At 39.6% G+C, this 24971-nt stretch overlaps 1 protein-coding gene across 7 annotated transcripts in view; it reads left to right on the top strand.

Moving 5' to 3' along the window:
* KDM1B (lysine demethylase 1B) overlaps positions 1 to 24971 on the top strand; it is a 45852-nt gene that overhangs the window by 3798 nt on the left and 17083 nt on the right. For 6 of the 7 annotated variants that reach the window (XR_012157309.1, XM_073331905.1, XM_073331906.1 and 3 more), the window contains 14 exons: positions 1907 to 2009; positions 2972 to 3096; positions 4879 to 4968; positions 6141 to 6252; positions 7155 to 7271; positions 8524 to 8562; positions 9734 to 9938; positions 11177 to 11355; positions 12522 to 12698; positions 13769 to 13843; positions 16649 to 16786; positions 19283 to 19454; positions 20828 to 20955; positions 23913 to 24044. Coding sequence is in view for 6 of the 7 variants with exons in the window: in XM_073331905.1 (XP_073188006.1) it covers positions 1907 to 2009; positions 2972 to 3096; positions 4879 to 4968; positions 6141 to 6252; positions 7155 to 7271; positions 8524 to 8562; positions 9734 to 9938; positions 11177 to 11355; positions 12522 to 12698; positions 13769 to 13843; positions 16649 to 16786; positions 19283 to 19454; positions 20828 to 20955; positions 23913 to 24044 (1792 nt within the window). In the remaining variant the exon portion in view is untranslated. Of the gene's footprint in view, positions 1 to 243; positions 282 to 1906; positions 2010 to 2971; positions 3097 to 4878; positions 4969 to 6140; positions 6253 to 7154; positions 7272 to 8523; positions 8563 to 9733; positions 9939 to 11176; positions 11356 to 12521; positions 12699 to 13768; positions 13844 to 16648; positions 16787 to 19282; positions 19455 to 20827; positions 20956 to 23912; positions 24045 to 24971 lie in introns of all 7 variants that reach the window. The other variant, XM_073331908.1, reaches the window with a different exon arrangement.

Raw genomic sequence — 24971 nt, 5'->3', positions numbered from 1 at the left:
GATTATGATTTCTTTAAATGGCTGAGAAAAGAATTGTGCTGAATAGAATAACTATTTCTGTCTGTGTATCTTTTATGTAACTTAAGGTTTTGCCTAGAGGGGTTCTCTATGTTTTGAATCTAATTACCCTGTAAGATATCTACCATCCTGATTTTACAGGGGGGATTTCTTTATTTCTGTTTACTTCTATTTTTATTAAAAGTCTTCTTGTAAGAAAACTGAATGCTTTTTCATTGTTCTCAGATCCAAGGGTTTGGGTCTGTGGTCACCTATGGAAATTGGTGAGGCTTTTTATCCAACATTTCCCAGGAAAGGGGGGGTGCAAGTGTTGGGAGGATTGTTCATTGTTCTTAAGATCCAAGGGTCTGGGTCTGTAATCACCTAGGCAAATTGGTGAGGCTTTTTACCAAACCTGGTCCAGGAAGTGGGGTGCAAGGTTTTGGGAAGTATTTTGGGGGGAAAGACGCGTCCAAACAGCTCTCCCCAGTAACCAGTATTAGTTTGGTGGTGGTAGCGGCCAATCCAAGGACAACGGGTGGAATATTTTGTACCTTGGGGAAGTTTTGACCTAAGCTGGTAAAGATAAGCTTAGGAGGTTTTTCATGCAGGTCCCCACATCTGTACCCTAGAGTTCAGAGTGGGGGAGGAACCTTGACATGGGCAGTGTAGACATACCCACAGCCTTAAATGCCTTCGAAAAAGGAAATTGCTATGAGCATTTCAGTGGCAATTAGTGCCTCATAATAAGATAATATAAAAATGGTAGATATAGAAATGGCAGTGATTGATCATTGGAAAGGCTCACAAGTATAGATATTATGAACTGCATAGGGTTATAGTTGATTGTCACATTTATATCTCAGTAATACAGACCGAGTTCTTGGTCAGTGGATTAATATAGATATCTTTCTATGGTACCACTTCCCCTTTGTGTCTTTTTCTTTTTCAGTTCTTTTCCTGTGTTCCCTCTTGTTTGTACTTCACTCCCTGGAGAAAAGTACATATTTGACAATAGCATATTTTAAAATCTTTTGCAGCATGTTTTTATACACCAAGATCTGCACACCTTATAACTTGTGCAATAAATGGTGGTTTCTTCCCCACTTCCAATCAAAGATTTAATCAGGGAGAATTATAGTGAAGCCTCAAGATACTAAGACTTTATTATTTTTATAATGTATTCTACAATGCATTTACTGGTAAAGTATAAAGTATTATAACTACATATAATTACAACGCAACTACAATTTTCTAGACGCTAAATGAACAAGTACGTTCATAGGAAGGTGTGCAAGTCTCGGAATACATTTAATTTTTCCTTGACTTGAGATTAAATAAGAGTTCAAATACATTATGTTAAAAGTTACTATACAATCCAAATTCCTCAGCCCCCCATAAATCAGTAGGTAGGACCAGTGTCACTGAGAGTAACAGTATAAGGCTTGCATTATGAGCTTATGCTTATTCACTTTCTAAACTATAATTATCAGCTAAGTCTTCAGGTGGTGCAAATCAGCTTAAGTCCAATGAAATCAATACAGCTATAGAAATGAAGGCCTGGAAGTGCACTCAACAGGTCATCTAATCAGTCCCCCTGTACTGAGGTAGTATTAAGTAATGCCTGAGTAAGACCGTCCCTATGCTGATTTACACTATTTGAGGAACTGCTCTTATATGTTCACATTGAGCTTAGTTTAAAATAAAGTTACTGTTCCTCTTTCCTGCCCACCCACTTTTTTTTTTCTTTTTTCATTAATGGATATAAAGGCGTGTAGCTTGACTAACTCTCGCTGACCAATGTGGTGGTTGATGGTGGTGAATGTTCATGTAATATCTAATTAGTCCACTCTCTCAAACCAAACCATTTTGTCATATTACTTAACAATCTTCTGACTTCATTTTGCAGATCCTATAATACAATGTCAACTGGAAGGGTACGAACAAAAAAAAAGTCATCCTCATTGGACCAGTCTCCAGATAACCTTCCTTTGAGGAGTTCTGGGAGACAGGTACTTAAGTGTTAAAAATTATATATTTAAAGCTTCATAGAAATGATTTTTGGCGTATGCATTTGTTTAACATTTATTATAAAAGGACTCCCCTATGTAACCCTTTTGGGCAGTACCCAGTTATCACAAACAGAGGAGAAGTATTTGGAATTGTCCAAAGAGAAGGTGAGAGCATTTTAATACTCCAGAAAAAGACAGGAAGGGGGCACTTATGAAGTATTGGACAAGACAAGATGTAAATTTAGGCAAAGGCTCTGATGTTGCAGTGGGCTCCACCTCCATGGGGGGTGGGATGGGTCAGACCATTTGGAGTTCATCCACTTGTTGTAAAGCTGTTTGAATAATTACTTGAAAATAATTAATTGAAAGTAAAGTCAATTGATCTTTGGGATACAGCCATACAGAGTTGTTAGCAGGATTGAGACCTAGACAGACCGTACAAATTGGACACACAATGCCCAGAGTGACCAGGAGGATGGTTCTGTATTGGAGTTTTGTTATTTTAAAAATTAATTTATAAATTTTAGGAGTAGAATACAATATCTTTATTAACGTAGATTAGCATTGATTGGCTTTGTGCAATAAAATAATTTTAAAGAGAGATTGGAATGATGGTGCTAGAAACACTGGGATCCAAAGGAATGAAAATATTAATTTAAACTGGAAGCCCTGTTTTATAAATTATTTAAGGGTGTCAATTAAAAGACTAAATCAAGAAGCCTTTAAATTAAATGAATATTGCGAGATTGTTGGATCTTTAAAACGGACCTTCCTTGACAGTTTTCAAGTTGTCCCTCACTGCTATGGATTCCAGAGATATGATTTATATTATTTTAGCCATTGCTGTGCCCTGAATGATGAAACAATGGAATCTTTGGGTGTTGCACTGTAAAAAATTCAGCGCCATTGTTGTTTCCAGTCACCGATCCTATGAGAGTTCAATTCTAACTGTTCTTTATTAGGTGAAGAAGAAGGCGGCTGAAGCAGCAGAGGATGATGATGACGCATCAGAGAAGAAATATAGAAAATGTGAAAAAGCTGGGTGCACTGCAACATGTCCTGTTTGCTTTGCAAGTGCTGCTGAAAGGTTTGTCGTTCTGTACTTACATACCTATGACAAAATCTCTTAAATCTACAGGCAAAACTGAGAGGTACAGATGTAATGCTGGTTGTAGACTTAGAGTGCTAGTGAATCATCACAAATGGCATCTTTTGCAGATGACTTTTTGCAATGTATTGCCAATCCTGAATTAACATTTCTCAAGGACAAGGGTTGTCAATGCAGCATGTCGGCTGTTTTCTGGCACAAATTTTGTTTTTCTGAAATTAAGGGTGTGTTTATGAAACATACACAGAAGAGCTTCCCTATCAAAACACAAAATGAAACCATCATATACTCTCCTATACTATTACTGTGTTGTTATAGAGTTCTCTAATCTGTCATTAATGTGCTGAGTCTGCAGGATTGGCTCTGAAGCTTACAAAACTATTTTCATTATAACATCCTGTTTTCACTCAGGGCTAACTTTCTGTTCAACTTTTATATAAGTACTTTTTTAATTTAACATTCTGAATGTAGAGGTATGTGGAAATAAAGCATTACTATATGGGCAGGGCTTATAATATGCAGCATGTCTCTAAATGTATGTGGCACTGTCCCCTCCCCGTTTAATATTGTGCAGTTAATTTGGCTATTATATACAATTATTTTATGCTGCCTCCAAGTTTTAAATTGTGTATGTATTGCATCTTTTTATATTGAAAGGGAATATCTGCATTATAAATGTTGTCACAGGAAAGCTGGAAGTTTTGGCAACTGAGAACGTGGCATATGGGACTTTTGATACCCAGGAAACCATGGGAAGTGATTTTAAATGCTGCAGGAGGCAATTAAGACAATTTAATCATTTTTAAGTCTTATTTTGTAGGTGTTATTTTTTAAAAATACTTCCATATGATTACTTATGGGAAATTAGATAATTTCATGGCTAGCCAGCTCAGACACCATTGTGCTTTGCTACCACATAATTTTAATTTTAGAGGAATATTTAATTGATTTAATTGGGTTTGTTGCTTGAATAAGGAAGGCAGGATTAATTGCTTTGTCTAATGAATGTAATTCTTATATAAATGTGACAATAAAAGAGAACGAACACTTACAATGTGTAATTATATAGATTTTTGTCTTAGGTTAAAATAGCAACCAAATCAGTAATTTTATATAATTGAAAATAATTGGACAATTGATATTTCACGTACACAGACCTAGACCTAGCAGCAAATAGTTCTATATTTTTGGTTTAATCAACCTATGAATTTGGGCTTTTAGAAGGAAATGCCCAATGCTTTTTTTTTTTTGCTTTTTTAAAAAAAAAATAAATTGTAAGCTCCTTGAGGCTGGGACTATGTTTTCCTGCGTGTAAGTAAATGGGTGTTGCCACAGTATAAATAAGAGTAATAATTATCAATGTCCAGCAACCTTCTCTGAGATCTGGCTCAGAGCATGCCCAATTGACCATACTAAACAGAAGCTGCTGCAATCTCAGAGAAGTTATAAAATTGTACATGACATAGATTTTGCCACCTTTGCATCTTGTATTGCTCATGATGAAATCTGAGATCTTTTATACAGTTAAAATTATTTTTAATTATTATTTTTATTATTACTCTTTCTGTTATTGCAGTGCTTAGAGGCCAGGGCCCATTGTGCAAAGCTCTGTACAAACATAAAAAGAAACAGCAGAGTATCAAACTCTCTTCTGCCATGCCCTGGCCTTAACATTTCTTTAAATTTTAAAATGAAGCAGAGTCCATGGGATTTTTTTTTTTAAGTGTCATAATGCAGTCTACATGTTTTCTTGTGTCCTAGGTGTGCTAAAAATGGCTACACATCTAGATGGTATCATCTCTCCTGTGGGGAACATTTCTGCAATGAGTGTTTTGATCACTATTATCGAAGGTATACTTACTGAGACCATGTTTTGTTTACAGAAGTCTTGGAGAGATTGATTGGATATTAAAAATGTACAGTCTCATTTACTGAAACAAATATTTTAAACTTTTTCCTCTCTACTGACTTTATTTTGAAGTGAGACTTAGCGACTGCTGAGTGTAAGTTGCACAAACTGCAGCTGATGTGTGGGCCACCTATGAACCAAAAAGTGGCAATCTGAGCCGTATGTCAGTTCTTCTGTGACTTTTTTAAAAAAGTGTTCAGGGCTTTTTGAAAAGAGTGTAAATAAACAAAACAAAACCAACAAATAGTGAGTTGTGAATCTGTTCTTTCGGAAAATAACTCAAGATCTTCCTTATTTTTAAAGGTACGCTGTAGGCTTGGAAGAATTAGATTTTTATCTGTAAGTGTTAGTAAATGTCAATTTCACCATACACACACAAATGGATGAATAACTGTTTGTGTCAATGGGAGTCAAAATTTACAGATAAGCAGAGTAAGGCTCATGCTGCTTGAGAACTTGTTAGAGTTTGGTTTAAGGATATTTATTTTGTATATTTTGACATGAGATGTTAAAACACAAATTGTCAACAGTTTTATAAAGCTTTAACTTTTTTAAATCTGTGTCTATTGTCATTGTCTAACCATCCTATAATTTCCCACAACTGTGAAAATTTATAACCAATAAAAATAGAAAAAAGTACTTAATAAACATTGATATTATCTGTCAAAATTACCACAAAAAATAGACTTGAATTCTGTCAAGCCTAATTATAAGCAAGCCCAATTTTAACTTGAGTAAATCTAGATGAGGGTGGTAGGAATTTAGTTTTACAAAGTGCCTTTCAGATTCAAAGTATCCCAAATCAGTCAAAGAATTTGATGCTTGAAGTTTACTGACTAGAAAGACTAATATGGCAGTTATATGCTGAGCTGTAGTTCACCTCAACCTTGCATATTAGCCCCTGTATTTATTATCGAAAGGAAATGTAGGCCTACACACTTCCCTGATTGCTATCGCATTTGTGTCTTTAAAAAAGTGCTATCCTCAGCCTTATGTGTGTGTGTCTGTCTCTCTCTTTTTAAACGTGATTTTTTGGAATAAGTATTGTTCTTTAAAATAGACTGGACCAGCCCACTTGCTAACTGCTTGCCATTTACTTTAACTTTCTTCTTAGTCATAAAGATGGTTATGAGAAATACACTGCTTGGAAAAGGATTTGGACCAGTAATGGTAAAAGTGAGCCCAGTCCTAAAGCTTTCATGGCTGATCAACAACTTCCTTACTGGGTAAGGAATATAGTGGGGTGTGTGTGTTTTGAGTAGTTTCTAGTGTTTGAAGATCAAGTAGCAGGTTCTGCTCTGGGACTCTAGGAGGATTTCTTGTATTAGGGAGGCGGGATAAAGCAGACTCCAGATAACAATCCTGATCAGTATCTCCACTGTCAGAAATCTTTCCCAATCCTTGGCTAAGTGCTCTCTATGCAGTACTCTGTTTGTCAGTCTAATTACTGAGGCAGCAGGAAGCATTTAGGATGTAGTTCAGGTGGAAGCAGATGTCAGGAGTGGGCAGGTGGTGATGGCGAAGAGGATGGTAGCACTAGGGAAAATAGAGAGAGAGGGAGAAAACCAGCCATAAGGGAGCGGAAGGTAAGTAAAATGGACGGGAAGGGAGTACACCTTCACTGGATGGGAGTGGAATGGAAGGGAGAGTTCAGGCAGCAATGGACAATACAGATTTAATCCTGAGACATACTGCATACTTCCAAATCCCAATGAAATAAGTGGGAATTGTGTGTTCAATACATCGTGGAATTAAGTCCTATGAGTGAAATTCACCCTCATGCAGAAGACCAGTACAAAGTCTATGCGCAGCTTAAGTCTTATTTACGCCCTGTGGGCTTAGGTGGCTCATAGGCCTTGTCCTGGCCATCTGCATCAAACCCATAGGGAGTAAGTAGGCTTAAACTGTGTATAACCTTTGTACTGGTCCTCTGCATGAGGGCGAATTTCACCTTATGTGAATAATGTATTTAATAACTCCCTTGCATCTTCCTTCTTACCTACCCATTAGTTATAGTCCCAAAGTAGATTTCCTATCACATTCCTTTGCCGGTGTTTGCTGCATCATGTAATTGACTCTGATTATAGATCAAGCTCAAGTTAAAACATGTTCGTTTTTTTACTTCTAGGTGCAGTGCACAAAACCAGAGTGTGGGAAATGGCGTCAGCTGACAAAGGAAATTCAGCTTACATCACAAATAGCAAAAACGTACCGATGTGGTATGAAACTGAACAATTCTACTAAGGTAAAAGCAACACTGTTTGTCCCTACTTAAGCTGCAGTTAAGGTGGTTCTCTTGTTACAGTCATTAACTTGGCTTTTTTTTTTCTTTTAACATTTATATTTGTTAGAATGATGAGTTGATGATCGTAGGAGCTGTATAGTTTGTATTCTACAGCAATTTAAATGTTTCCCTCAGGAAAGTGATGAAAGTGCAATATCCAAAACATCATTTGTAGAAATGCTCATGCAATTAGTTGTAAAATCATGTTTCAAAATGCTAAGAGATCAGTCTCCACAAAAGTTGCTGCTTCCAAAATGTATATGCCTTTCCAATTCCTTTTTTGGTTTGATTTTTTCTTTTACTAGTCAAAACATCTGAAATGTCCAATGGTCCTTTTTTTTTTTTTTTTTAGTTTTTTAATGTGCATCTGTGCTTGACAACTGAAATGAAAGGATTAAGATTTAATAGGAAGATAGTGAACTCCTAAAAGCCATTGTAGTATCTTACTAGCAGCCCTAGAGTTATGGTTGAGGAAGGACTTCTGTCGCGCGTTTGTTTTCAGACATTTAAGGTGAAGTTCTGGCGCTATTCATGTCAATGGGACCAGGAGTTCACCCTTTAATTCTTTGGACAAGAGAATTTTCTCATGGAATCTTCCTGGAATATCTGATAAAATTACATCTGGCTGTGTTTTGTTTTGTGGAATTTTAACGTGAAACACTTTTTTCACTTGCAGAGACACTTTTAGATGTCTCTGAAATTGCTATTCAAACAAACAACTTGCAATTGACATAGTGCTCATTGTGGACAAGTGCCTTTAGTAGACATATGAAAGTAGTATACTGTGCATGTACAGGAAATGATTTTATTGAATGTTTATGCAATGCTGCAGATACTTGCCTCTTCACATACGCATGTATCTGTATTGTTGAGCACTGAAATGCAGTGTAAGCCGAAACTCCTCTGTTTCCACTCAACCCCCCAGCTATGTATATGTTAATGTGGGATCATTAGATAGCCAAGGCCATTTGGTTCAGTCAGCCAGGAACTTTATCTGTGGTGTTTGGCTTTTTAGTATTTTTTAATATTATGTACTGTAAAAAAATAATTACCATATGGTAGTATTTTAGTTATCTGTGCCATGAAAGCTTAAAATAGAGCACTCTTTTTTAAAAAAATACATTTTTAAGTCTAAAGGAGTTGTACCAGAGACTGTTTGCTTCTTTTATGTAATATTCGTGTGTGGCTTTAGATAGTTAAATTTCTCTTTCAGATTGAGGGCTCGGACCAGTGTTCCATGCCTGAGGATCTGGTGAGTTGTCTGTACATGACGGTTCATTTGCTCTATAGTGTAAAAGTGGGATGAAAAATTGGGAATGGGGTAGGTGGTTTTTTCCCCTTTCTTGGCCAGAGATCACAACTGCAGCGTTGTCTTTTGGCATGTGTGCATTTCAGCCTCAGGAATTGAGATGGCCTGTGCCTCATCTGGAGAAGGATCCATTTTAATAATGGGGAAGGGCTGACACTTCAATCTTCTAATCTTTCTTCCCTCTTAGTATAAATGTTGGTGTGGTTTTCATAGTCTCTGACTTAAGGCCCTGATTCTAGGTCTGCTCCTGATTCTGGGATCTAATCGGGCAAAAATGGCATACAGTACCTGCACTAACCATCCAGATTTAGGCAGAAAATTCCCTGTTTTTTTTTTGTGTGTGTGGGGGGTCCTCCATTTTCTTTCAGGCTAGTGTCCTGTTTCGTAAATTGTCTTCGTACTATGTGAAAAACTAAACTGTAATTTTTCACAATTATTACAAAGGTTTGACTGTTTTGAAGTGTGGCGTTATATTTTGGTTAGATTGGGATGCCATCACGAATGGCATGACAGTGCATTGCAGTTTCTCTGCACAACATCATGTGCTATAAGCCAAAGTTGGCAAGTGTATGAACAGTTCCTTTATGCCACACAGTTTGTTCAGGTTAATTCTTGTTAACGCTTGTGTAAGCTTGCCTACATATTTAAGCTTTTTGATCTGTATTTGTTTTGCATTGTAACTATAGATCTGCAAGACAAGGTTCATTGTTGCAGGGAGGGAAGAATGTAAATGAAACTGATCAATTATGTATTGCCATGAGCCTCTTAAGTTTCCTAAATTCAGCTGTCTTGAATCAGAAACAATTAAAAATGCCTAGTCTGGATGAAGTGCTGAAGTATGTCTCCTTTTTTTAGCTTGCAAAATGGATGCTGTGTTGTGGCTCTTGGCAGATTCATTTCTGATGCACATGGCAACAGTTCACGCTTTCTAAGTCAGGCACAAGAGGGAGAGAAAGGGAAGAAAAATGTCTGTGTGATTTAAACTGTCTTGTCTCTGAGGCTGGTGCTTTTAGTGCTCTCAGGTCTGAGTTTTGAGGGGTAAAATGGAAAAACCAAGTCAAATGTGTTCAGAGTATTGATGCTTGTTCTCTTCTGCCTTCTCTCCTCCATCCAGAGAGTTGCTGAAGTTTCAGACCATTGGTGGTACTCCATGCTCATCCTCCCTCCTTTGCTTAAAGACAGTGTGGCAGCTCCTTTGCTGTCTGCATACTATCCAGACTGCGTAGGCATGAGTCCCTCCTGTACCAGCACTAACCGATTACTTGGTGAATCCAACGCTGTGAAGTTAGAGCACATAAAGAGTGCACCTAATGTAGCTGGTAAGGGCTGTTCGTGTGTCTATTTCAGGGATTCTCAAACTTCCTTGTACTGCGACCCCCTTCTGATAACAAAAATTACTACATGACCCCAGGAGCGGGGACCAAAGCCTGAACCTGCCCTGGATGGAGGGCCAAGGCCAAAGCCCTCTCCCCCCAGGCAGGGGGATCAAAACTGAAGCCCAAGGGCTACAGCCCCAGGCAGGGGGCATGTACCCTGAGCCCCACAGCCCAGGGCTAAAGTCCTTGGGCTTCAGTTTTAGCCACAGGAGGTGGCACTCAGGCTTCGGCCCCGGGCCCCAGCAAGTCCAAGCCAATCATGGTGACCCCGTTAAAACAGGGTCGTGACCCACATTTTGAAAACTGGTGGTCTGTTTACATGACGCAGCTCTGCAAAGATTTGTGTCCTTTTCTTGAATGTTACATGTTCAGTTACTTTAACTGAATCATTATACTGCACATTAGGTTGAAGGATGGTCTTGAGGTTAATGCTGTGTGGTGCTGAGACAAGAAATCTGGGTTCTGGTCCCAACTCTGATATAGATTTTTCCATGTGACCTTTGCAAATCACTTCATCTCTCTATAAGATTAGAAACTTGACAGCATTTCTGTGAGGCTTACATCATTAATGTTTGTAAAGTGCTTTGAGATTCTTGGATAAAATGGTGCTTTAGAAATGTAAAAGATCATTATTAGCAACAATTCAGAAAACACAAGGGTTTCAATCATTTATGAATAAAGAGTTTATTTTCATATTAGCTGTCTGTGATAGTTCTAAAATTCATGTACTCAGAATTGCTGATGTCAGAGACTGTCTAGCAACTTACTCTTCTTCAATGTATTCTGCATTTCAAGAGGATGTTTTATTTCAGAGAGAACAAAGAATTTTCTGAATGTTAGACTAGAACATCTATTGGCCTGGATTCTTTCTACTGCATCCATTTGTCCCACCTGGGTGTGTTACCCAGAGAGCCAAAAAACCACTCTAACCTGGATAGGTCCAGATCTCTTCAGCTGGAAAAACAATGTCTGCATTGCAGGACTTGGAGGGTGGAGGAGGGAATAAAGCAGTGAAAACTTGGGACAATCCTTAGAGTTGCCAGAGGTTTGAGGACTTCCTCACTACCACCCCGAGGATGGTCATTGGGCATGCTCAGTGTATAATCTTAGACTGGCCAGGAACTGACTAGTAGATACAGCAGAGTATGACTGATTCACGGCCTGTCTTTATTCCATTTCAGGGATGAATAGATACTTCCAGCCCTTCTACCAGCCCAATGAATGTGGTAAAGCACTCTGTGTGAGACCAGATGTCATGGAATTAGATGAGCTCTATGAGTTCCCAGAATATTCACGAGATCCTACCATGTACCTAGCTTTGAGAAACCTCATCCTGTCTTTGTGGTACACAAATTGCAAAGTAAGCAAGGCTGAGAGTTAATGGTATAGTTTTATATTTACAAATAATGTGCTCTAAGGCACTGCCTCCAAGAAGTATAGGCAGAAGAGCCCTCGTGGAGTCTGTGTTCTATGAAGAATCTTCATTAGACACAGTAATTGCACTTTTAAAAATTGTAAAAAAAACAAAACAAAACAACCAGCACTAAACAAAAAATTACTTATACTTAATAATGCCAAGAAACTTCCTTTAAAGTGATCTTCAAATGTTTTTGAAACACTCCAACTTTAAGATGAAAGCCCTGTACAAGCTTGGTAAAGGGAAACTTCAGAATATTTCTAAATGGCTTTTTAGGGCACTTCAGTACTTTTTGTTTATGTGAATGTTAGGTAAGTACTGACACCTGGGTAAGCGTGAGAACAGGCTTATGGCAAAACTACAGCTGAGGATGACTAAGGAGGAAAAGTAGAATATCAAAGCTTCTAGCAGTTTAGAAACTTAGTCCAGATTGAGCATGTTATTTGCAACACAAACACCATGTAGTGAATAGGAGTCTCACAGCCACCTTCTAGTATATCTGCAGGGGCACAAGTGACCGCAGACATGGTTGTGGGCTTGATTCTCTCTTTGTTTATACTGATTTAACTCAGTTGACTTCACTGGAGTTACTCCTGATTTATAGTAGTATAAATGAGATCAGAAGCCCTATTGGTTTTCTCAAAACTAAGACTTCTCGACTTGGGTCTCTTAATACAAATTTTTGAATATGATCCTGTTTTTATTTTGGCTGGAGTAGCATACAACTTGTACAAACCTCTACTGTGTGGATCCACAGGACATTCAGTGGAAAAGCTTGACTATCTAGCATCGCTGCGATATCTAAATGTACTTGGCAGGCATGGATGTAGCTGAGGTCCGTTGTACTCTTATCTCGTTTGTTCTGTGTTAATTCACTCTGTTTGGTTTTGGGAGAATTGGAAGGATCAAATGGTCTAGAGTTCTCTCCCTGCAGTTGGCTGGGACACAAAATTGACCTTTACTCTTTGTTAATCTCTCTTAGTAACCTGTTTGATTAGAGGTTAGGCTTCAGCATCTGAATTACGATTGAAATGTGTTTTAAACATGGGAAAGCATGGAACATTTTGTATGAACACGTCTTTATTTTGTTTTTGTTTCCCTAAATGCAGGAAGCTCTGACCCCTCACAAATGTACTCATCGCATCATTGTGCGGGGGCTTGTGCGTATTCGCTGTGTGCAAGAGATGGAGAGGATACTTTATTTTATGGCAAGAAAAGGGCTGATTAATACAGGGATTTTGTCAGTCAGTCCTGACCAACATCTTCTTCCCAAAGAATACCACAATGTAGGTAACCATAATATTCTCATTAATTAGTAGATAGAATATGCTGCTGCTTAATTTCTGTTTTCACATTTGGGCTCTTGTTTCAATCTGTAATTCCAACCATATTAGCCAGGATCATGTTTAAACCTAGCTTAGTTCTTGGTAGCAAAGTGTTGACTCCCATTGACTTCCGTGGACACATCAGGCCTATGGTTTCCGTGGCTATTATGGACAGGGATGAACTACTTTGTGACCTGTTTTATAAACCCATGGTATACACTCTGCTTTCCTCCACATCCTAGCATAGCAATTCAACCCTGTTTACCCACGCTAGAAAACATGGCTTTCAAGAACTGTCGTTGTCTTAGTGTATGCGCAACGTGCCTCAGGTGCACATGACCAGGATTCATCACCGAATTTGGTCTGCTGGTTTGATCATTAGCTTCCCTGGCCGGACCAGGTGCTCACAGGGAGCATGACATGAATGCTGATTCATTCCCCTCCCCCCCTACCCCCCCTTCAAGAACTGTGATCAAAGAGTGCTTGTATCGGGCTATCAATTTGTGTGACACAACACTGAAATGTAGATCAGAAATGAATATGTGCTGTAATGTCTGTATTTCTAGGAGATACGCCAAGTACAATTTTATGCTACATGTAAATGAAAAGTGTGTGTGTATATTTTAAACTAGTTTTCGTTATTTAATGCCTTTTGTGATCAAAGATGCTTACAAGATACATGGTGCGTCTGATCTAGGTCACTTAACTTGCTTGACTTTTTATCAGCACTGTTTTAGTCGAAGTAAATTGAGACAAATGCTTTTAAAGGCCTCAAATAAACCAGTTAGTATCCCCAAAGCAATAACTGGCCTTCCGCTGACACTAAATGAACCCTAACAAATCATGCCTTTCAAAGTTATCATTGACTATTTTAGAGTACACAGGCATGATCCCACCCCACTGAAATCAGTGGGAGCACAGATTTCACCCATAATGTGCAATGATTGATTTTTGGTTTTGCACCAACTGATTTCTTCTGTAAGAACATTTGCTACTTTCCTTCTCTCTCTCTCTTTTTAAAAACAAAAAAGAAATCTGTCATTATTGTTGGGGCTGGTCCAGCAGGATTAGCAGCTGCAAGACAACTGCACAACTTTGGAATTAAGGTAAGAAGCTTTAGGATAAATATCTTTATTCAACACTTAAAAACAGCAGACCTCCTACTACATAGAAACCTGTCCTTCAGTAATGGAAAAATAATATTCCTAATACAGATGCCTCCATAGAACAGCACAATAAATGTACAAAATCTCAGGTTTAATTAGGTGAGGTAATATCTGTTGGTTGTTTTAGTTCAGGTCAAACAACAAAGCAAAACAGCAGTACATTTAGTACATATTTTACATACTATTTTAAAAAATGACATATGAGAACAGTGTCCAGAACAGAGGGACCCTGATCCTTGACTGCAGTTCTTAGGGGTTGTAATAATGTAATAAAGTAAATAATAAGGGAAAAATTAACTCTTGTTTATTAAATTAACTTTACCAGAATTAAAAATAATTGACGTGATCTATTTATAATAAACAAGTGTACATAAATTGCATACATTTGATTGTATCCCTCTCCCCCAGTCATCTTGATTCTGCAATACTTTGCACACATCAGTAGTCCCATTAAAATCAGGGGAAATACTTCCAGGTGTAAATGTTTGCAGGATTGGAGATTGAATGGGAGTTGAGCACCTCGCTTCTCGATTTCTTTTGAAAATCCTCGTGATCAGATTCCTGGATGGGCCACACTGAGAAGTTCAACGCTCAGGGCAGACTGCAAGAAATAGGGCAGACCATCCCCAAAGCTGGTGGTTTACTCTATAATTAGATTCCCCAAGCCAGTAACAAAAAAGCTTCTGCAGTACCACACTGGTTAACTGGAAGCCAAACACAGTCCCCTTTGGGCATTCCAGCCCGTGGCTCCCATCCAGACAACCAAGTCTAATATAGTTAGAGGTTATTGAAAACCTATTTCACCATATGTGAGGTTCTTACTGATCCCAAAGGATCAGACACTTACCCCACATCAGGATGTATCTGAGATCCTACCCAAATATCATGCTGTCAGTCAATCCTTAGTAAATGAACTAAAGATTTATTAATAAAAGAAAAGAGAGGTATAAAGGTTACCATTGCAAAGTCCTTATGTCAGGTTCGTAGCAGTGATGGAAAAGACTGCTGGCTTGCAAAAGTCTCTCTGGTAACTTCCAAAAGATTGGAAGGGCCTCAGTCCAGAGTTCAAGATATTCCTTTTAGTTGTAAATCCACAGTCCAGGGAATTAGAGCAGCAAAGAGGCAACATGGAGGTGTCTCAGGTGTCTTTTTATATTCTTTGCCAGGTGCATAGAAATGTTTGGTCCCAAGATGGAGTCCAGGTCACGTCATTATCACATGTGCTCGCATGCTTTGCTGACTCATGCAGCTATTTGCCATATTGTTTCTGAGGTGTCCACAGGAAAGGCTTACTGGGCAGGATGAATTTCTTCAATGACCCATTGTGAGCTGAGTGTCCTTAATGGCCATCAACACATAGCTGTCTAGCCCTGATGTAAATCTATCTGGAGGGTGTCACCCAGGAACAAAACACATATTGGAGATGCAAATACATAACCAATATTCATAACTTTAGACACAAAGATCAAATGTGGATTTAATCAAGATAATCATATTCAATAGCTTGTAACTTTTCCATTGACACCTTACATGATACACTTTGTGCAAGACTTATGGAAATTGTGTAACAGAGTAACAACAAAAAGAAAGGTTTCAGAGTAACAGCCGTGTTAGTCTGTATTCGCAAAAAGAAAAGGAGGACTTGTGGCACCTTAGAGACTAACCAATTTATTTGAGCATAAGCTTTCATGAGCTACAGCTCACTTCATCGGATGCATACTGTGGAAAGTGTAGAAGATCTTTTTATACACACAAAGCATGAAAAAATACCTCCCCCGGGGGGAGAGAAAACCTGGATTTGTGCTGGAAATGGCCCAACTTGATTATCATACACATTGTAAGGACAGTGATCACTTTAGATAAGCTATTACCAGCAGGAGAGCGGGGTGGGGGGGGAGGTATTTTTTCATGCTTTGTGTGTATAAAAAGATCTTCTGCACTTTCCACAGTATGCATCCGATGAAGTGAGCTGTAGCTCACGAAAGCTTATGCGCCAATAAATTGGTTAGTCTCTAAGGTGCCACAAATCCTCCTTTTCTTTTTGCGGATACAGACTAACATGGCTGCTACTCTGAAACAGTGATATAAATGGTCAACTTTCTTATACACAGCATCACAATCCAGAAGGCTGGAATTCTGCCTCATTTTCAGCCCATTCCATGATTGTTGAATCACGGAATGCATGTTGTCCTTCAGCTGCATTGTTTCAGTCATGCAGAAATGTATCTTGCAATGAATTATATTAATATCAAACAGCAAAAACAGTTTTAATTGAAAATATTGCTTATCGCTTTAGAAAATATTTATTTTCAGTATGTGAAATGTACATTAAATGTATTTTAAAAGAAGCAGCAAAAGGTCAACATATATTAACTTGGACAACTGGAGCACCTTTCCCTAAAGCTGAAAAATTGGAAGTTTTTTCACCTTGTAGATGTTGAAAAAAGCAAATGATAATATGCTTAAGCCTAGTTTTATTAAGGTATTAATTTTGGCTAAAGTGTAAATGAGCCTTTGTTTTATAACTGTGTGAGTGTGTATGTATCTCTTTAAAGTAACCTTTAAATGACAATTTGAGAAACATGAATGGAAGGTCTGCTCCATTAGTGTCCATTTATCAACAAAGTAAAGTATTAAGCTCAATAACATAACTAAGCAGCTTAATTTTGTCTTTATCCTGGAGCCTAGATAAGTGTTTTTAAAATATCTTCTCTGACAGCTTCCTAAGCTATGTTTGTGTTACAGGTCATTGTGCTAGAAGCAAAAGACAGAATTGGCGGGCGTGTGTGGGACGATAAGACTTTCAAAGGAGTCACCGTAGGAAAAGGAGCACAGATTGTCAATGGCTGTGTCAACAACCCGATAGCACTAATGTGTGAGCAAGTGGGTTTCTTCCCTGCAATGGTTATGCATTATTGTCAGTGAAAATGGACTAATTACAAAGCCATGTAGGCATGTATATATGTGTGAGTGCCGTGGTTTTGCTCCACATGAGTTAATATTTCTGAATATAAAAGTTTCCTTCCAGGAATTAGGTGGGTCAGCCTCTTATAATCAGAGTAATGACTGAGCTAACCTTAAAATAATTTGTTTCTTTAAAATATCTCCGTTTTAACATTAGTCATCTTAAAAAAACAACCAAACAAACCAAATGCTCCCTCACAATAGAATTCCTTGTGGTAAGGCTGCTCTTATTTATGATTGTAATTATTTCTCTGGTACATTTAAGTTCTATATGAATTCTAAAGAATAGGAAAAATCCTTAGTTTCAAGTACTACCTTTCAGACAGAGTACTATATATGTATTTATTGTCTTGAATGGCTCTTTAAATACAATTAAGTTGGATCTATGCCACGTTTTAACTATAAATGAAGCAAAAGACAAAAGTGTTTTCAGAGTACAAATTTTTAATTTAAGATCTTGCAGTACACAATTCAAATGAAATTATTGTCCACACTAATTCAGGAAAGGAGGTGAAGAAATAACTAGCTCAGAGATGTTCTGCTCAAAGTATCTGTAGTCCATCTCTTAGGTGAACCAAGTTAATAGAGAAAGTTCTCAACTTAATGGGTTAGAACAAGAGATTCTGATGAAATGCTATTCTAACTCGTAGCAACCAAATTGACCTCCATAGAAAAACATCACTTTCATAACAATCCTTAGTAGTACTAATCCATATATGGAGAAATGGTCAGTCTGAAAAGCATAAGAGTTTATCAAGTTTGAGAACGTTAGGGCCCATCTGTATTGCAATAACAACCACATCTGGTGACCCAATTTATGACATGGTTGGTGTGATTAAAACATAATTCTGTCTTGTAAGTGACATCTGTATGGTAACCATGTCTTTGATTAGTGCTACAACCTTGGACAGAGCAGGGTGTTAGCACGGTGTCAGGCATATAGCTAAAATAAAAATGGCTAGGCACCACCTGCAAGAAGAAGCCATGGTTTTTGCCTGCAACTGCGGATAATGTTGTAAGAGTCCCCAGCAGCTTGGTGGTTGTAGTAGAGATAAGCCCTTATACTGGAGTTGGCAATAGTTTTCAACTATAAGCCCCAACTGACCTTAATGTGTGGTTTTATGGCATTGTGGGGATTCCTGGATACTGTCTCTCAGTGACTTCCAGATGAAATCCACACAGGCTACCAGTAAAGAGGTGTTTTCTCACTGCCAGCATTGCAAACTCCAAGGCAGCTTTATGTTCAGATCCCAGACTGAGTTTTTGCAAGTGGAACTTAGCAAACTAGTCTTCTGGAGACCCAGAGCCAGGAGAAAATCCAGCTCATTTTCCTGCAACTATCCAGTGCTCTATGGCACTGGGAAGAATAATGGGGGAAATAGCAAAACCTTATTTTAATTAGAAAAGGATGGCCTCTGAATACCCAGAGGGAGCTCATATGTTGAGTAATAGTGTGTGATCATTTATTTAGGGTATTTTTTACTTTTTAAAAAATAGATCTGTATTTTGAAAAGAGACGTGCAGTGGGAAGCAGCCCAGGGTCTCACAGGATAAGTGGGTAAAATGGGGAAATCTTAGGCCATATCTCTGATTAGGTAAAAGTGCATTGAAAAGAATTTGTGCTACATCTCCAAGTAACTGTTTCACTTGGACTCTGTGAAACATGTGAACTCTTTACTCTGACTTTAAAAAAAAATATTGGCCAAGCAAAGCAAGGTTTAACACTCAACTCAATGGCATCTCTGTCTGTCTTTCTGTCTATAATGCAATAATTATTGAATTATTGAACATCTGATCAATTCCAGAACATTCAGGGAATGTTTTAGTCCTCTATGGGCAAAACCATATTGATATTGGTGAAAACTGGAAGGGGAAAATGGTGGACACACGGAGCCCCTGGCTTCTGGTTGGCAGACTCAGCAGCATGGAGGACACACGGAGCCCCTGGCATGAGGGAAGGGGCCAAGAGGTTGCTGTGAGTCTCTGAAATAGAGTGGGATGGAAGGGTGGGACACAGAGTTTGTGGGGTGTATGTTGAGGAACAGAAGGAGCTCCTGCTGTGTGCAGTGCACTCTGCCTACAGAAGCAACAAAGTGTGCGACTCTTTAGTTTTACCATTTCCTAATCTTTGGATTTTTGTACTGCCTTTGATGTATTGTTGCTTAAAAGTCATAGGCTTGGTTTAACTGCTGAGTTTCAAGTTCCATTCAGAACTAAATTTTTGTATTATTTTAAGAGGTTGAGATTCATGTCTAACCTTACCAGTTGTTTAAAGTGTGCAAAAACTCCATGTTAGCAACAGTGCCTTATTCCTAAGGATTTACCCTTCTTTTTAATATGTACTTGAGTAGCTTAGAAAGTGAAGTTTTCCCCATAGAAATTTTACGCTTATTCATTTTTAACTTTCTTTTGAAGCTTGGTATTAAAATGCACAAACTAGGGGAGAGATGTGATTTGATCCAAGAAGGTGGAAGGATAACTGACCCTACTATAGATAAGCGCATGGACTTTCATTTCAATGCCATCCTGGATGTTGTCTCAGAATGGAGAAAAGATAAGACCCAACATCAAGATGTCCCTCTTGGAGGTAAGGGAGGAGTTGTCCTGGACACCAGAGGTGTTGACAGTTTTCATAGCCATAAAAATAAGGGGGCTTTTATGCTAATTTGCCTTTCATTTTGTACATAATTTGGGGATTCTGAATATTTGTATGTATGGTTGGCCTTAAACTTCGAGGCTCCATTGAAGTAAATGGGAGCTTTGTCACTGAATTCAGTGGAGCCAGGATTTCACCCTCGAGTTGTAGGCCATACCATATCTCATTTGAAGGGTGATTTTTTTTTCCCTACATTGATAGTAACATAGGAGATTAGATCAGTTGTTTTCATAGTTTGGCCATTTTTAATATACTTGTCCTTGGCTTTGGTACTACCACTAGTTTGTCTCTAAGGGTATGTCTACACTGCAGTTACACACCCACGACTGATCCGTGCCAGCTGACTTGGGCTCATGGGGCTCAAGTTAATGGGATTTTTAATTGTGGTGTAGACGTTGAGCCAACCTCTGGGACCTTCCTACATCATGGGGTCCTAGAGTACGGGCTCCAGCCCGATCTTGAATGTCTACACTGCAGCTAAACAGCCCCTTAGCACGAACCCAAGACAGCTGGCATAGGCCAGCCGCGGGTGTCTAATTGCAGTGTAGACATACCCTAAGCAGTTTCGGTTGGATAGAGACGGTCAGGGCAGCTGTGATTTTATTTTTTTAATTACATTTTCAGAATATAGTTCTGCTCTTTTTTTCTATGATGAGTACACACAGAGTAAGGGCCTGATCCAAAGCCCACTGGAAAACAATGAAGAGAATCCATTGGCTTCAGTGAGCTTTGAATCAGGCCCCAAGGCTCTCAAATCTTTTGCTATAGTGAAAATTACACAGAATGCTATAGAAGGTGGCATTCGGAGTAGTATTCATGAGTTGTTGTTTTCTGTTTGTTTTGGGGTTTTCTATTTATTTATTTATTTTGGATGAATTAGCCTTGGGGAATGAGTGTCATTTAAACCACATCACTGCAGCATGTTGTACTGATGATAGCTGAACAATGAATTTCTCTGCTGTCTATGTTGGTTATCCCACATGGCTCCTATTTTTAACCAGATTTTTTTCTGAGGTTGACAGTAACGTCTACTCTCTCTTTTTGAGAGCAGTTCTTGGGAAACATACACTCCCTTGAGATCTGTGTCTGAAATCAAATTTATTTTAATCTGAACTCAAATTTAGGGTTTCATCTGATCACATGAGAGAGATCTTGCTGGCATATATTCTGTAGCAGCTTTTTCACGACATAAGAAGTAAATTTGGATGAGTATTAATAGCTAACTTGCAAACTTGTGAGAGTCAGAGAACAATGAACTGCGATCATCTATTTTACATTTTTATTGTAAATCTGTTCCTGTACAGAGAAGATACAGGAGATCTATAAGGCTTTTATTCAGGAGTCAGGTATCCAGTTCAGTGATCTGGAGGAAAAGGTACTACAGTTCCACCTCAGTAACTTGGAGTACGCCTGTGGCAGTGACCTCCATCAGGTGAGTGCATGATTGATTAAATATGTGATGTAACTTAGAAATAGAGAGAAGGGAAGGATAATCTAATGTCTAGGGCACTATCCTGGAATTTAGGAAACAAGGAGTTCAGTTCCCTGCTCCACCTCAGACCTCCTGGGTAACTTCTCTGTGCCTCAGTTCTCATCACTAAAACTGAGATAATAGCACTCCCCTCTCAAAGAAATTCACCTCCAGTTTGAACCTTACACCCAAGTGGTCACTGCAAAATGTGAGGTAAATTCCTCTGCTATAGTGGAAACTGGGTTTTGAAAAGTAGCTTTTGATCTACATACCCAAATGATTACTGCAAGTGGTGATCACAGAATGCAAATTTCACTGTGATGCTAAGGTCCCTCTAAGCCATGGCCCTCCCCGCTGGCCGCTGCAGGTCCGTGCTGGGACCAGCGGGGAGAAGCGCCCCTCCCCACCAGCCTCAGCATGGATCTGCCACAGACTTGCTGCGGCTGGGGGAAAGGAGCCCCTCCCCCAGCCTGGCCCATCCACGCTGGAGCTGCTGCAGCCGGGGGAGAGACTCCTCTCCCCCGGCCCCGAGCTGCTGCAGCGAGAGAGGGTTGGGGGGAGTCTGTTCTCTCCCCACTGCAGCCTGGGGACAGCCTGCACCCCGAATCCCTCATCCCCAGAGCCCTCATCCTCCCACACCCCAACCCTCTACCTGAGCCCCACCCAGAGCCCGCACCCCCAGCCAGAGCCCTCATCCCCTCACACCCCAAACCTCTGCCCCATATTGATGCACATAATAAAATTCATTCCGCACATGGACGTAAAAAATTAGAGGGAACACTGCTGTGTTGTACTGGCAATATAGTGTATGTGATGCACATATGTATTTACATGTATCATTTTACCTGCAGTAGTCAGTTTTCTAGTGTTGTATTAGTTGCTGTGAAATATTATTGGACAAATTATCTGTAGCACCTGAGAATACAATAGAACCTCAGGGTTATGAACATCTTAGGAATGGAGGTTGTTCGTAACTGAACAAAACGTTGTGGTTCTTTCAAAAGTTTACAACTGAACATTGAGTTAATACAGCTTTGAAACTTTACAATGCAGAAGAAAAATGCTGCTTTCCCTTTATTTTTTTAGTAGTTTACATATAACACAGTACTGTACTGTATTTGGTTTTTTTGTTTTGTTTTGTCTGTGCTGCTGCCTGATTGTGTACTTCGGTTCCAAATGAGGTGTGTGGTCGACTGATCAGTTCTTAACTCTGGCGTTCATAACTGAGGTTCTACTTTATTGTGATATTAAAAGTGATAATAATTAACATAGCTGCTGCATTATATTTTTATTCTTTTAGTAGTAGAATACTTTCATTTTCAATGGGAACCCAATGGATGACGTACGTTTACTTTTACTTCCTGTCCAGTTTGCTGAGAACCATTTCATACCTCTTTCCCTCCCCCTAGTATTTTTCAGCCATATGTTTTGGGAGTTTTGCTGTTGACTTCAAAGGAGTCAACAATTTCACCCTGTGTTTTTAAATCTCATGTAATCATGCTTGTTAACTTTGTAGTGGCACCAATCCACTGACCTTAAAAGCAAACCCCAGAGATTTATTCATTACCTCTCTTAGGACAAAGTTTGCCATTTCAAGCATCTTTCAAGCATCTTTGATATGAGTGGTTTTTAGAATCGCACACTTGCATTCTGTTTAGCCTTTCACTCTGCAGGCAGGCCAGTCCTCGCTTACAGACAGCCCCCCAACCTGCAGCAAATACTCACCAGCAACCACACAACAAAAACACTAACCCAGGAACCTATCCTTGCAACAAAGCCCACTGCCAACTGTGTCCACATATCTATTCAGGGGACACCATCATAGGGCCTAATCACATCAACCACACTATCAGAGGCTCGTTCACCTGCACATCTATCAATGTGATATATGCCATCAGGTGCCAGCAATGCCCCTCTGCCATGTACATTGGCCAAATCGGACAGTCTCTACGTAAAAGAATAAATGGACACAAATCAGACGTCAAGAATTACAACATTCAAAAACCAGTGGGAGAACACTTCAATCTCTTTGGTCACTCGATTACAGACCTAAAAGTGGCAATTCTTCAACATAAAAAACTTGAAAAACAGACTCCAACGAGAGACTGCTGAATTGGAATTAATTTGCAAACTGGACACCATTACATTAGGCTTGAATAAAGACTGGGAGTGGATGTGTCATTACACAAAGTAAAACTATTTCCCCTTGTTTATTTCCCTCCTAATGTTCTTGTAAACTGCTGGAAATGGCCCACCTTGATTATCACTCCAAAAGGTTCCCCACGCCCACCCCACGCTCTCCTGCTGGTAATTGCTCACCTTTCCTGATCACACTTGTTACAGTCTGTATGGTAACACCAATTGTTTCATGTTCTCTGTGTATATAAAATCTCCCCACTATATTTTCCACTGTATGCGTCCGATGAAGTGAGCTGTAGCTCACGAAAGCTTATGCTCAAATAAATGTGTTAGTCTCTAAGGTGCCACAAGTACTCCTTTTCTTTATATTCTGTTATCTGAGTGTTAATGCTTAAAAACCCTTACCGGTATAATAACACTGTAGCATCTAATCATTTGAGAGATTGGATAGCTGTATACCCTTGTTTCGGTCGGAAAACACCTTTTACTAGTATCTAAAATGTTTTATGCCTATACACCAATCTTTTTCACAGTGCTGCTCTTGCACTGTGCCAAATGATGTTCTCAGTAGGGTATCGCCTAGTAACCTATCCAGATTGTGTCATTTTGCTTAATTAGACGATTTGCATAGCGTAGCCTCATTTAAATAAAAAATTTGCTGGCATCTGATCCCCTGGTATGGAAGAAACCACTTTGGCTTCCTCTACATGTATGGCTTTTATAAAGCTTACATGTTGTCTCCCGACAGGTAGACACAACCTGTTGTATTCTGTCCACAGGTATCTGCACGCTCATGGGACCACAATGAATTTTTTGCCCAGTTTGCTGGAGATCACACCCTTTTAACGCCAGGGTATTCTACCATCATAGATAAACTGGCTGAAGGTGTTGACATTCGACTTAAGCTTCCGGTGAGTTGTAAAGTGATGGTGTCAGGGGATTGGTCAGACTCGCATCATCATAAGAGGCACAGCTCCTAAGCTACAACCAAGGAGAGGGAGGGAGGGAGCAGGCGGGAGGGGTGGGGAGGAACTAACTGGAGATAAAGAGGCTTTTGAAATGCCTAGGCTAGTTTAAATGGGGGAAGAGGAGCACCTGGCAATCAATCGGCTGGCTTTGCCCAGCCAGTGATTAAGCAGAGGACTGAAGAAGGTATTGAAGGGAGGCACCTCACATCCTGCTGTACGTATGCTCTGGGGTTCTCTCATTCCCTGTTGTCCAGTCAAGGTTGTCCCGCAGTGAAGGTAATGAGAGAGTATTAGCTTTGAAGCATACAAGCATCTCTTCATATTCCACAAACAAATCTGGTTTTGAGATAACTATAACTTTTTTCGATGTGACGGAACAGGAAGAAGCTTTATTTTTTAATTATTTCTATATAATTTCAGTGTTGTTTAGATTTCATCTCAATTGTTAGCAAGTGATTCTATTTATAGCAAACCTGTGATACTGGAAATGTAGTTGGATATCTGCATCCTAGAGGCATAGTCTAAAACAGGGTTGGGCAAACTATGGCCCACGGGCCAGATCCAGCCCCTCAGGGCTTTGGATCTGCCCGCAGGATTGCCCCCCATGGTGCAGCAGGCCCTGCGCCGCTCTCAGAAGTGGCCGGCACCACATCCCTGGGGCGCTGGGGGTGTGGGGGCAGAGGGCTCTGTGCATTGCCCTTGCCTCCAAGCACCGCCTCCCCAGCTCTCATTGGCCAGGAACAAGGAACCGTGACCAATAGGAACTTTGGGGGAAGTACCTGGAGGCATGGCAAGGGCAGCGCGCGAAGCTCTGTGCTTTAGGTAAGTGGTGATGGGCCGGAGCCCGAACCCCTCCTGCACCCTGCCCCC

Source organism: Lepidochelys kempii, chromosome 2, assembly GCF_965140265.1.
Source record: "Lepidochelys kempii isolate rLepKem1 chromosome 2, rLepKem1.hap2, whole genome shotgun sequence".
In the NCBI taxonomy this organism is placed as follows: domain Eukaryota; kingdom Metazoa; phylum Chordata; order Testudines; family Cheloniidae; genus Lepidochelys; species Lepidochelys kempii.
The sequence above is the reverse complement of the archived record's forward strand: the minus strand, read 5'-3'. Positions and strand labels throughout refer to the sequence as shown.